Raw genomic sequence first — 13,985 nt, forward strand, 5'->3', positions numbered from 1 at the left:
ACCACACAGAAAAAGCGGTATATCAAGTCCCATCCCCTTCATCCCCTTAGAAAAACATGGAATCCACCACTAAATCAGATAAAAGAATAGATCTCCTCAAACAATTTTCCCCTTCCCCAAAGATTTACATATGATTAAGACATCAGTATGAAGCTCTTTGTCTGACAATTTTGCTTAACCAATTACACCAATGATGAATCAGGTTTTTTGTCTCTTCATTGTTTTCTGAAATTTTTTTTAGTTGTATTATTTTTATGCTATGCTTCACTATTGTTTGTTATTATATTATTTTATTTAACTTATTAACTCCTTAGACACTTTACATTATTTGCAGCATATCTGGTTTAATAAACCATAAACCAAGGCTAACTGAACCCTAATTTTAACTGTTAGATGTGGACAAATGCTCCCCGAGAAAAAGTCATACACAAAAAAAGTGAAATTACATAAATAAGCAGCTCAGGTATATAAAGCCTGTAATTTTATGAGACCACTGGCCTGTTATCTAAAGAAGTGTAGAATAATAAACATGCCAATTTACCTTGCACAGGATAAGAATAGATAGCTGGACTGGGATGGCTGATGGTTAGCCCTGTCGTGCAGGTAAAAATACTGGGCTGACTTGGAGATGGTGTCTGAATTAAACCACTTTCAGTTTTGATACCCGGCCACAGTGCACCTGAATCAAATAAAGTGGACTAATTACAAACAGTATTGGTGGGATAAATTAGCATGCTTATCATCTGCATTTCTAGAATCCTTTACCTCACCAGAAGTCTAACATGCACTGCAGCAGATGTAATAAAGTGTGGGAGGCTTAGTGCAGTTTAGCACATTCTCCCCCCCCCCTTTTTTTTTTACTAAACTGCGATATCTTATTAGCGCAGGGAGCCTCGCTGAATGTTCCGCACTGCTGCCGATCAGAGTTCCTATGAGCGTCTGGAGCAGCACAGAGCATTCAGCATGGCTCCCTGCGCTATAACTGTTTTCGTGGTTTATTAAAGGGGGGGGGGGGTTGTGCAGTTTCCTAAACTATTATGACTATCAGATGCTGAGTTTAGCACACATGAAAACTATGCACAAGGACTCATGTGGACATTAGTGCATGTCCACATTAGTGTGGACTGCTTGTTTAAATTTATTTATTTAATTAAATTTTCTATACCATTAAACTAAACCTTAAGTTTGTATACCGCATCAACTCCACAATCTTAGAGCTCTGCACAGTTTACAGGAACTGGTATAAAGAAGGTTTACAGGAACTTGGTATAAAGATGGATCATCACAGAGGGAAGGAAGTATTACATTTTTGAGAATAGCCAGGGGAGCTCAATGGTTTTACATGAATTTATTCAGCTAATCAACATTTTTTTCCCTGTCTGTCCAGGGAATGGGGGAATTAAGTGGCTTGCCCAGGGTCCACAAGTAGTAGTGTGGGTTTGAACCCACAACCTCAGGCTGAGGCTGTAGCTTTAATCACTGCAAAGAACAATAATATATGGGTAGTAGGAAAAAAAAACCAACCCACCATCAAACAATGGCTCCAAAAGGAGCTCATCTACTATAGTTATAAATCATTGGTAATATTTTAACAACCTTGCTACTTCATCATAGCCATTAGATAGGAGCAAAGCTAGAAGGTAGGAAAAGCCTCAGATTTATAATGGGAGTCATACAGAGAAGTTCCCCAAACTCCCTTTCTCAGTCACTGGCATAAAAACCTACCCTCAGCTGCTCCAAATTTTCACAAATAGCTTCAAAAAATCTTAAATTCCTCATCACTGCAAGCCCTGCATTCTCACATCATTCATGTAAAAAAAATCTACTTTAGGGAAAACAGAATTTGCTTTTAGGCATGAACTTGAGCATTTATAACAGCAGCAATGGGAGTAAAGCAGAAGAAAAAAAATCATGTGTCTTATTTCCCCACAGTATTTCTCATCACAGGAAAAGCTGAAGGAAGCTAATTTCTATCAGGTGTTACATCGCTTAGAAGTCTGATTAAGCGATTAATCAAGAAACCTAATAAACTTGTAAAACTTGTAAACTTAGAAGTGCCCTTTGTAGGTATAAAGGTCAGAAAACGGTTCTTAGCTTAATTCAGAAAGCTGGTAAGAGCATGGCCCCTGTTTTGTTCAGAAGTAAAGTTTAGGTTCTTACCTCGATAATCTTCTTTCTAGTAGTCTAGTCTATTAGGGCATAGTAGTCTGGACAGCAGAGTTTATATACCATACTTGTGAGACTGGAGAAGGCATCCAAAGCTTTCTTCACTCTGCCTCCTTGTTCCTGGGCATAGTCCTTCCTCCTCAGTTCGTACCAAAGCAGTTAAACTCTAAACAGGAGGAAAAACTCCCCAACCAAATCAAAGTAATTCTGCTCTGCAACTGAATAAATAACAATGAAAACACAGCAAAAAAATAACCAGATGAAAGGTAATTATCCACCTACCTGAGTGCAACCGGCACTAACATTTGTACAGCTCTCATATTCTTCCTCACAATCAAGGAGCTGCCTTACATTCTCATGCAGTCATACCACATCTATTCACTAGTCAATATCTCATTTCTTGGCTGCTCAAAGACAAACTTCTGAAGACACATAAGCATGTCTGAGAACTGAAGCAGGCGTAATATGACATGGCAGGATGTCCAGACTACTACGCCCTTCTACTAGAAAGAAAATTATCGAGGTAAGAACCTAATCTTTTTTTCTAGTGCAAAGGACATAATAGTCTTTACAGTAGGGATTTCCCAAAATCTAGGGCGGGCCAGATGCACCTGCTTCCAGGACCAAGGCCCTAAAAGTGGCATCCTTTTATGCTGCTATGTCCACTATATAAAACTTAGTAAAAGACGAGAGGACCATGTAGCTACCCCTACAGATCTCCTCCAGCAGCACCGTCCAGGACTCTGTCCATGACAAAGCCACTCCTCTTGTGGAATGTGCTTTCAAAACAACTGGAGGCTGTTTACCATAGGCAATGTATGTCGAGATAATAGCCATGCAGATCTTCCTGGATGTAGTAGCTTTAGAGGCGGAACTTCCCAGGCAGCTCGAATTTGTCAAGACAAAAATGATCAGATAAACAAAATTTATTCATCACCTCTAAATATCAGAGAAGAGCTCTCCAAACATCCAGCAACACCAAAACCTTATGTTTTTCTTTACTGGAAACTTGGAATGCTGGGAGTCAGACTTCCTAATTAACATGAAAAACTGAAACCACTTTCAGTAGAAAGGATGGAATTGTGCACAGAGAAACTTCAGCCTCCGTAAGTCTCAGAAAAGGATCTCTGCAGGACAGTGACTAAATTTCCAATATTCTTCTGGCTGAAGTTATGATTATTAGAAAAGCTGTCTTGACAGTAAGATTCATCAGAGACAGCTGTTGCCAGGGTTCATACACGGCTCTACTAAGTGCCCGTAACACCAGATTAAAATTTCACTTAGAAAACGGTTGTTTCACTGGAGGCTGCAAATACAAGCACCTTTAAAGAATCTGGCCATATTTGGATGCGATGCTAAAGAACACTTCTCCACTGGCTACCTAAAGCACGAGAGACTTGATCCTGAAGCCTTTCTGGAGACTGTACTGAACAAACACGAGGACAGCTGATAACAGAGCTCGAAGAAGCTCTGTATCTTGCTCTTCGCACCAGTTTTGAAATGTCTTCCAAGCTTTTGCATAAGCTACTACTATTGCCAGTTTCTTCAATTGTAGTAGTGTAGCTATATTATCTGAATAACCTCTCTCTTCTAGGGTTGTGCATTCAAAAGCCAAGCCCAAAGCATTCTGAATCTTCCAGGGCAATAGAACTCTGGGAGAGAAGAGTTGCATGAGGCCAAAGCTCGAGACTCATCTTGCTGTAGTCTGACAAGATCCATGTACCATGGGCAACAAAGCTAGTCCAGTACGAGGACCACCGTTCTCAGTGGTTCCCAATCCTTCGAATGATTCAGCCTATCATTAAAGACTTTATCATTGGTTGAACAGATGTCCTCCTTGCCTTTTGCAAGACTGTATACACTCTGAGGTGAGGTTTTCTTCTTTTTACCTGCCAGCCTATCATTGGCCAGGGTGGAAACACGTACAACAGCTGCTCAGTGGGCCATGGTTGTCCCAGGGCATCATTTCCAGTGCTTCCAAGCTCAAATCTCCAGCTGAAATACAGGAAGGTCTTTTTGTTGTTCGCTGATGCCATCAAATCGAAAGTCGGCCATCCCCAGTATCTTACAATGCTGTCAAATGCCCTCTGTGATAGGAGCCACTTGCCCGGATCCAGGATCTGGCGACTGAGGTAGTCCACTTACACATTCTTGACTCCTGCAACATGTGCTGCCATGAGGGCTAGCAAGTGGCTTTCTGCCCAGCAGAACAGTAACCGGGCCTTTAACTTCAAAGGGGCACTCTTCGTACCCCTCTGTCTGTTGCTATATGCCACCACTGTGGCATTGTCAGAAAAGACCCTGACAACTTAGTCTTCCAGGGTCTTCTCCAACACTTGTAATGCTAGACGAATGGCTCTCAACTCTTATCGGTTGAATGACCATTTATTTCCTCTGCAAGGGGGTCCACGTGTCCTGAATCGGGTGGCCCCCATCATGAAAAGCACCCAGGTATGAATGTGAAGAGGAATTCCCTTGGAGAGTGAGTCTCCTTGGAGCCAAAAGCACAGGCTATGATGCACTTCTGCTGTCCAAGGCAATGGCATCTGAAGTGAATCTGCTTTTGGAGTCCAGCAGGATAGCAAAGCATTCTGAAAGAGATGCAAGAGCACTTTCGCCCATGGAATCAGGTCTATGGTGGCCATCATGGACACTAAGACTTGCAGATAGTGCCAAGCCATTGAGCCCAGCATCGTTAGCATCTGTACAATCTGTCTATGTAGCTTTTGCTTCCGAGGCTTTGGGAGGAAAGTGTGGTCTTCCGCTGTTTTAAGAGAAGTCCTAAACATTCCAGGTTTTGAGTCAGAACTAACTGATTCTTCTGGAAATTGATTATCTAGTCCAGGTCCTGCAGGAGCTGTATCACTCAGACGGTGCTCTGATCAGCCAATCATCCAAGTACAGGTACACCTGAATTTCAGCTTTGTGCACTACCATCACCTTGGTAAAAGGTGCACAAGGCTTTGGCCAACTTGAAAGGGATATGCTGAGAATTGAGAATTTCTCTCCAGCACATGGAACTGTAGAAATTTCCTGTGTTGTGGAATATGTAAGTAAGTTTCCGTTAAATCCAGAAAAGTGAGACACTCTCCCGGTGCTGAGGCAATGACCGAATGTACCATTTCCATCCAGAACTTGGCCACTCACAGCTGCACTGATCCAGAATTGGTTTGCAATCGTCTGAGTCTTTCTTGGGCACAATAAAGTATATACAGTAAATGCTGGAGCCCAGTTCTTCATCTGGGACCGACTATCCAGCAGTCTTTGTACTGTCACTTGGACTTTGGCTGCTTTCTCTGGCCTTCCTGCTAGAGAGTCCACAAAGCCCTCCCGAAACAGATAACAAAATTTGAGTTTGTAACCTTCTCAAATGCTGTCTAAAATCCATTTATATGAGCTGATCCATTCCCAGACCTCCCAGTACTCCAAGAGTCTTCCTCCTATGGTGGGGAAGCTCAGATACCGGCCTGGCATCATTGAGACTTCTTGGAACTTGACAAAGAAGCACAGGATCCAGATGACTGTGTTCTCCTGGATTCTCCAAACCTATGCCTAAATCCCTGGCAGGACCTTTTGTAGCCCTGAAAGGAACTCCTGATGGACCCACCTGGGGTCTGTGTTCTGCTGTTCAGAAACATCTCAGAGCGCTGATCTGCCACAATGGCCATAAGGTTGTCTAAACCTTTACCAAAGAGCATTTGCCCCTTAAAGGGGCAGCATGCTCAAAGAAGCCTTAGAGGCTGAATCTCCTGCCCATTGTCTAATTTAAAGAATTCTCCGGGTGGAGACAGAGTAAGCTGATACTTTGCTCATGACCCTAAACATGTTATATAGAACATCTGCAACACAGTCTACCCCTGCTAGTATTACCTGGAGCACAGCATCCTCCTCTGCACAGGCAGCCTGGTGCAGCATCTTATGGCAAGCTCGTACCACATTAAGATGCAGAAGCTGCTGCAGACCCAGAGCCAAGGCATCAAACTGCCCTTTAAGGACTGGATCCACTTTCTGATACTGCGATTCCTTTAAAATCATTCCTCCTTTATTAGTTGAGCAACCAAGGAATCCACCTTGGGGATAGCTGCAAAAACTCTGGTGCCAGAGCCTCTTTTCGCAGGCCCTCCAAAGCGTCCCAATGCTCTGTGAAGTAATTTCTGGATGTGCTGGAAAAAATATGCAGACTGAGATTTGGAGATAGACAGCAGGGAACGCTGCGTAGCAGACATTTGCGGAGATTCTAAATCCAATTACTGCAGGGATATTGTAATGACCTCCAGTAAGTCTGCTGAATTAAAAAGCCTGCACACCGTGGAGTCCTCACCCTGGTCTAGGGCCTCTACAGACTAGTGGCTGGCAGCCTCCACCAGAGACCCAGAATCCTCCACCGCGGAAGATTACATGTGGGGACATCAAGGGCATAGAAACCAATACTAAATCCTCCTAGTCCTTCTCCGACTGGATGCCTGGGTCTGGCAAAAGATACACTCTGCGGGCGGGACCGACCCTTGAGGTTTGGAATCCCCTGCGGCTGACTTGGTGCTGCATAAGCTGGTTGAGAAACACTTTTGCTTTAAATAAGCTTTAAATCGCAAATTCACAAATCAGCATCAAAACCTTACATTGGATCCCCTGAAGATCTCTGCAGGTCCATATCTTGGTCCTTCATCAGATCTACAGCATCTGCGTTTTGCCGCCACCTTGTCAGTTTTTGTGGGCTCTAAGAGGGACTTGAACCCCAACTGCTGAGCCTCTTGCATCTCCAACCCTTTGGAGGGACCCAAGGAGGCTAAGCCCATGGATTCCTCCCTTCACTCTTCAGCTACCCATCCAGAGCAAATTTTGTATGATATAGTTGTCAACAGGTTGGGGAGTCCATTCTGATTTTAAGTAAAATCGAGGTGTTTTGAGGCAGTTAGAGGTTTCTAAAATAAAATTGGGAAATCCAAGATGGCCACCACAACAGGGTTGTGGCACCAAAAATGGCCCATGGAAGCAGAAATAAAAGTTGAAAAATCTTCAAAAGGTATTTTGAGACATGAGAGACCCTCAGAGAAGTCCCTAAAACTTAATAAACCCCCAAATTCAGATCCATGACTCTCCCCATAGGAATGAATGGGTCTACTCATAGTCCTGTAGAGATGCCTGCCTGCATCAGTTCACACACACAGAGCAGCTGGGCTTGGAGAAATGTTTTTTCCTCAAACAAGCCTGAGTGTCTCAGGGGCTTATTTTTAGGGGCTGCCTTTTAAACAAGCTCACAGAGCCTGACACCCCCCGATCCCACTAGCTCCTCACGCATCTTCAGGAGGGCAGATAGAACCCATGAATCCCTGGGGACCAATGTGGGGACCAGTCAGTCTGTGCTCAATCACCTGACAATCAAGGGCGAGCCACATTCCCAGGACCTTAACCCCGAGCTATCCACAATGTAAGTGCAGGCCGGCTAGGTAGGTGCCCTAAAAAGAGGGTTGTTCCCCCAGCTGCAGATCTCTGAACCAGAACCTGCACCTTCTCCCAAGCAAAGCTGCTCCAGAATACTGGGGACCCCTGGGGGACTGGAAAGCCTCGAGAAATGGAGCAAAAATACCCCACCCCCCCAAAAAAAAAAAAAATTAAAAGCAGAGCAGAACAAAAGACACGTTCTCAACTCGGTTGGTGAAAGATAAACTGAGGAGGAGGGGCTATGCCCAGGAACAAGAAGTGAAGAAAGCTTTAGATGCCTTTTCCAGACTTGCAAGTATGGGCTATAAACTCCACTGTCCAGACTACTATGCCCTTTGCACTAGAAATCCAGTTTACATGCAACACTCAAACATTTTCACTCAAAATATTCTGGGAAGATGACTTAGGACATCTGTAGGAGAATAATCAAAGTACTCCATGTTAAAAAGAAAAAAGAGAGGAGAGGAGGAATAATGCTACTACTGAAACACAGCTGGAAAACAGATACAGAAATAAAGTGATTTCCATATTGTGCAGAGCCACAACAGTAGAAAGCATTTGAACAAAAATTAAGAGGTGGCATCTTGTAGACTAACTAGTTTATAAGGCATGAGCTTTTGATGATCATATTCTGTAGCAATCTGTTCTCTGTATATATGTGTGTGTGTATATATATATATATATATATATATATATATATATATATATATATATACACACACGCAACTTAAAACATCCAAACTATCACTGTTAAATATGATGCATGGAATGAGGTATCAAAAATAATTTCACATGGATTTTGAGTCCCTGCTTACCAAAAGGAGGTAGACCATAAGGTTGTGATGCCTGAGGATACACAGTATAGGGCTGTGATTGCTGTAGTGCCTGGTACTGCGACTGGCCAGAATACGTCATCATTGTCTCTGCTACAGGTACAGAAAGGATATGCGTGTATGGCCTAAAGACAAGAACAAAATAAAAACATTTACGTTTAGCAGCATTTATTCCAAAAGATATGCAAATGACTTAGAGAGCACACACATCACAGGTATGCTAAATGGTAATGAATATTTTTTTAATTTGAAATTTAAATTTATACATATATACATAATATAAACAGGAAACATAGTATTTATCAAAAAGAAGCAATTAAGAAAAGAAAAAAAGAGTCAACTATAATACCACACGAGTTCAAGGTTGACAAATTACAAAAAGAAAAAAGTATTTAATAATTAGAAGAAAAAAAAAAAAAAGCAAGGTCTCTAAACAGACCCTATTCACCTCTATCTAGAGCATTATAATACTAAGAACTTACACTACACCTAAATAATCAGTTTTTAACTACTGTCTTATTAGCTTCCAAAAAAGCTACTGAGTTGGATCCAAGAATACAAAATTCTTTCCTTGCCAACCCCTAAGACGTGCATAGGAACCGAAGAAAAAAAGTGGCTCCCATAGCCAATGTCTGGAGTTTAAGGCTGAGAAATAAATTTCCATGTAATTGTGCGGCTCTTGCCACATTCAGAAAGATTTGAATCCTCTGACTACAAAAAGAAACATCCTTATTCTTAAAATAGACTTTTAACACCATTAATTTATGTTTTTCAGAAGAGAATCACTAGATTTAATGGCTTCAATAAATTAATTTTTGAGTAGAGGCAAATATTCAAATACAAAACAACTCAATTGATGCCACACTCTATAATGTCTTAAAGTTCATATTATCACTTGCTATTACAGAAATTTCATACTTATTTCATTTCACTCATAGCATAATCTTCTCAGACTTCTTAACTCTTTATATGGCCTCAGCGGCTACACTCGAGTGTCATAGTTCATGTAATACTCAAGCCTATAAGTAGCCAGCCTCCTCATCGGCCTTTGAGTAGTTATCTCATTGTTTAAATAAAGATAAATATATATACAACTTAGATTTAAGAAAGAACTTATCTCATCTTATGTGAATATACTGAAATGAGGCTCCAATGTGAATTCAGCCCCTCACATTAGAAGCTGTTTCAAGGAGTAATCCACATTTAAGAAATAATACCACTATCTCCGGGTTGCTCTGGTAGAGACATAATCATTGTGATTGAGACTAGCTCCTCCCATCATGTCATCCTCATTGGAATTGTCAACTCGAAATCTTTGAGAAATACACTTAATTTGGAATTGAAATTGCTTCTCTAAAATACTCATACTTATCTAACAAATAATCTATTGTTACCAATCTGGCCTGAGGAAAATTTAAAAACCTCAATTTTCTAGAACAAAGAGAATTTTCTAATTTTTTAATTCAACAATGAATTGAAGGCTATCTTTAATAGAAGCAACTGAAGAAGCCTGAAGTATTGCAATCTGAGCATCCATAACTTAAAGTTTCTTATCCATGACATGAAACTTTGTCATCAACTTCTTCTTTTATGTAGTTTCCTGAGTGAAAGTACATAACTGTTGCATCTGAGATATAACCATAGATTCCATCCGAGTCACTACAGTCCAAATATTCACCTTATGCGTTTCAGAGTTTTGCGGTGAGTGAGCTCTCTTTTTAACATGATGACGACTGTCAACCAACATATCAGAGGAGGTGTGTGGAAGCTAGAGAACAAAGTCTCAGGATAAATGTCTTCCGATTGGGTCCTAGGAGTTGCTGTCTCCTGATGTGTTAAGAAAAATAAAGAAAGTTAAATAATAATCTTGGAAGACAGAATTAAGGGTCTTGCTGGGAGTTAGAAGGAGAGAGCACTGCAGTTGGAGTGAGAAATGGAACTTTTCTGGAATGGTTTGTGAAGACTTTAACGCTGAATATGTCAAGTTCCAGTAGCTTACTGTCCAATTGACCCCGAGGCTCCTCCACACTTATCCTCGTATTTGATGAAGAAATATAATTTGAAGTATGTTCTTGTTGATCACAACAAGGCAGAAGTCCCCATGGTTTCTTTATAGTTACTATTGAAGGACCCCTTTGTTCCTTTATTACAAAGGTGGACAACACCCTAAAGACAACGTTTATTGATTATTATAGAGACTCCGACTCAAGTACATTATAATTAAGACTTGGAATCAAGTACATCATCTCTGCAGTATTGCTGTTTGGTCTTCTGAACCTCTGTTCTCCTCCACCAAAAAGGTTGCATATTTTGGCAAAGAAACACTAGAGAAGGACACTATAGTCAAGTGATCATTCTCTTGTCAGTTCCCTATGTCCCAGCGAAGTTGTAGGAAAAAGAGTAATGCTAGGCACAGGTGAAGGAATTCTCTCTGGGGAGCTAATAGTAGCTCCACTCACTAGAAGAGGGAGAATTGATGGGTTGACTAGAAGCAACAGTAAGTGGAAATATGTATATCCATAGGTCTCCTCAATGGGGTACTCACAGATGTCAAACTCTTTGCCTGAGCCTTCCTTTTCCTCCCCCTGGAAGGTATTCTGTGTTCTTCGGTGCTCCTCGGTGCTCCAAGGGCCTTCCAAAGGGATGGGTGTGCCCCTTAGGCTGTGCACCAGTGGCCACGTGTCACAGGAACTGCGGGCTTTTAAGATGTTTTGGGTCCATCGAGGATATCACCAAGGTGCACCTCCTCTCTCTAGGGCCGTCAAAGCAAACAACCGCCTCCAGAAGACAGTCTCCCTCTCTCAGTCCAGCAGCTCACCAAGATGTCAACATGACTCCAAATGTGCCACAGGAACTTTAGGCTTTTAAGATGTTCTGGGTCCATCAGGGATGACGTCACCAAGGCACGCATCCTCCCTCTAGGGCCGCTGAAGCAAACCATTGCCTCCAGAAGACAGGGTCTCACTCTCTCAGTCCAGTGGCTTGCCAAGCTGTCATCCTGGCTCCAAAATGGTAATGAAGATTAACTAGTTTTATAGTTTTTTTAAAAAAAAGAATCCTTTACATTAACATATTCTTGGTATCATAGATTAGCGTGTGATCCCCCTGGGACAGATAGGGAAAAATGCTTAAACACTAAATAAAAATGAACATAAATACTAAATAAATAAATAAAAATGAATGGTAGGACTCATACATTTCAGCCTCTAAGAAATAATACTCATTTTATAGCATTACTATAGTACACTGCACTGTACATTGGTGATCAGTACTTGGGTATACTATGTCCTGTTCAAACGGCTTACTATCTATGTGGATACCTTTGGCAATAGGAAAAAGAGTGACTTGCTCAAAAAGTCATAAGCAATGAGTATTACAGGATGTGAACCCTTGTCTCCCTGGTTCTCAGTCCATTTCTCTAGCTAGTATAAAAGTGCTTTGAAAAGTGCTGGATTGCAAAAGGAAGCAAACCCATTTTTTCTAAACTCTCTACAACAGTGCAAGTTAATAATCATAGAAAGAAGTACAGTAAAACCTTGGTTTGTGAGCATAATTCATTCTGGAAGCTTGATTATAATCCAAAGCACTCGTATATCAAAGCAAATTTCCCCATAGGAAATAATGGAAACTCAGACGACTCATTCCACAACCGAAAAACTAATACAAAATACTGTACTGTATAAAATGTATTTTATTTATTTAAGCATTTATATACCACTTATAGTCTAAGTGGTTTACATTCAGGTACTCAAGCATTTTACCCTATCTGTCCTGGCAGGCTCACACTCTATCTAATGTACCTGGAGCATAACATAACACAACATAACATAGTGCTTATTAACTGCGTAATCGTAAGTTCAATGCGGTTTACAAAAGATTATTAACAGTAAACATGATCCAGGGAATACAATAAGTTAGTCAAATACTTGGAGAAAATATAAGTCTTCAGCTGTGTTTAAAAGAGTAAACTGTAAGCAACAGTGTTCGAAATTCTGTATCATGAGAAGCTGCTTGAAACGCTAAAGTGAGATTAAGGCATTTCTTACTTTTGCAACACTGTACGGAAGGGAAGTTAAACAGGGCATGGGTTTTTCTATGTTTGTATGAAGCAATGGAAAGTCTATTATCCAAAATAGAGGGGGGCTGTACCATATAAAGCCTTATAACAGAAACAACCTAGCTTAAAAATACCCGAGCTGCCATAGGCAGCCAGAGCAGCTCACAATAAAACGATGTGACATGATCATACTTCTTCAAACCGTAGATCAGTCCAACCGCTGTGTTTTGTATCAATAATAATCTCGCCAGTTCTTTCTTGGTGATTGTCAGATAGACAATATTACAATTTATTTTTTCTGTTACGGCCCCTCAAATTTGGAATTCTCTTCCTATTTATTTGAGGGAAGAGTGCAATCTGGAGAAATTTAAGAGCAATCTAAAAACTTTTCTTTTTAAAGATGCCTTTGATAACTAATTAGCCAGTTCTCTGGCTAATTCTATTTCTGTTGTATAATACTATGGAAATTTTCTGTTTTCCCTGCCTTATGTATTTTCCTTGATTGTTCTGCTTTCCTTTAAATATTTTGTAGTTCACTTCCCTTTCCTTCCTTGTGTTTATGGGTTTGTTAAGTCTGTTAATAGTCCTGTATGGACTTAATTATTGTTAAATATTGTATTGTTCCCCAAATATTGTAATTTTTATTATGTTCATCGCTCAGAAATATGATTAAGCAATCAATCAAAAACCTTATTAAACTTGAAACTTGAATAATCAAGAAGACTCTTTTTTTTTTTTTAAATGTGTGCCCTTTTTTCATTTTCTTTTGCTCCTAGACTTAAGACAAACACAAATCTTTTACTAAAGATTAACACAAGTTATCTGCTGCAGGACCCATTTTATTCCTATGGGACCTGCTACAGATAACATATGCTAATCTATGATAGAATTTTCTTGAATGAAATAAAATGTTGGGGGAATGAATTAGAGATTGGTGAAATGATAAAAAATGCATTAATGGAATGTTAGGAAATAAATATGGTTATGTGACTAAAGGTTAAATAATAGATAGAGGAATTAATTACTTTAAAATGGAAAAAAAAAAAAAGGTTTTATGATTAGAAGAGAGATATAATTAGATATATTGTGGAGAGGTAATGAGTTTGTCTCAATAAAGGATAAAGGGGTTATTAATAAATATTGGTTGCCTGGGGGGGAGGGGGGAAGTTGGGATTACTGTCCAATGTGTGTCCTTAAGCAGTCATTATATTGGGGGGGGGGGGAAGAAGGTGGGTATTAAAGATATTACTAGAATGATTAAGGAAAAGATTAATAAGGGATTGGGTAATTTGGAGGTAAGAATGTGTGCCATGGGGAGAAGTTTTTTAGATCTTAGTTATGAAAGAAGGGAAGAGGAAGATTATGATAAGGAGTATAAAATATATTATGTCTTTTAAGATATTTTCTATTAATGTCAATGGCCTGAATCATGTAATCAAAAGAAAAAAGGTATTATCATTTTTAAAGAAGCAAAACGCAGATGTTTA

The 13,985-nt window shown here is 40.3% G+C and overlaps 1 protein-coding gene across 15 annotated transcripts in view; it reads right to left on the minus strand.

Moving 5' to 3' along the window:
* The window catches only part of EYA3 (EYA transcriptional coactivator and phosphatase 3), a 243,135-nt gene that overhangs the window by 96,547 nt on the left and 132,603 nt on the right, over window positions 1-13,985 (minus strand). For 14 of the 15 annotated variants that reach the window (XR_004540320.1, XM_033954471.1, XM_033954464.1 and 11 more), the window contains 2 exons: window positions 8,424-8,566; window positions 542-679 (listed from right to left, as the gene is read on the minus strand). Coding sequence is in view for 14 of the 15 variants with exons in the window: in XM_033954471.1 (XP_033810362.1) it covers window positions 542-679; window positions 8,424-8,566 (281 nt within the window). In the remaining variant the exon portion in view is untranslated. The remainder of the gene's footprint in view (window positions 1-541; window positions 680-8,423; window positions 8,567-13,985) is intronic. The other variant, XM_033954472.1, reaches the window with a different exon arrangement.

Source organism: Geotrypetes seraphini, chromosome 8, assembly GCF_902459505.1.
Source record: "Geotrypetes seraphini chromosome 8, aGeoSer1.1, whole genome shotgun sequence".
In the NCBI taxonomy this organism is placed as follows: Eukaryota; Metazoa; Chordata; class Amphibia; order Gymnophiona; family Dermophiidae; genus Geotrypetes; species Geotrypetes seraphini.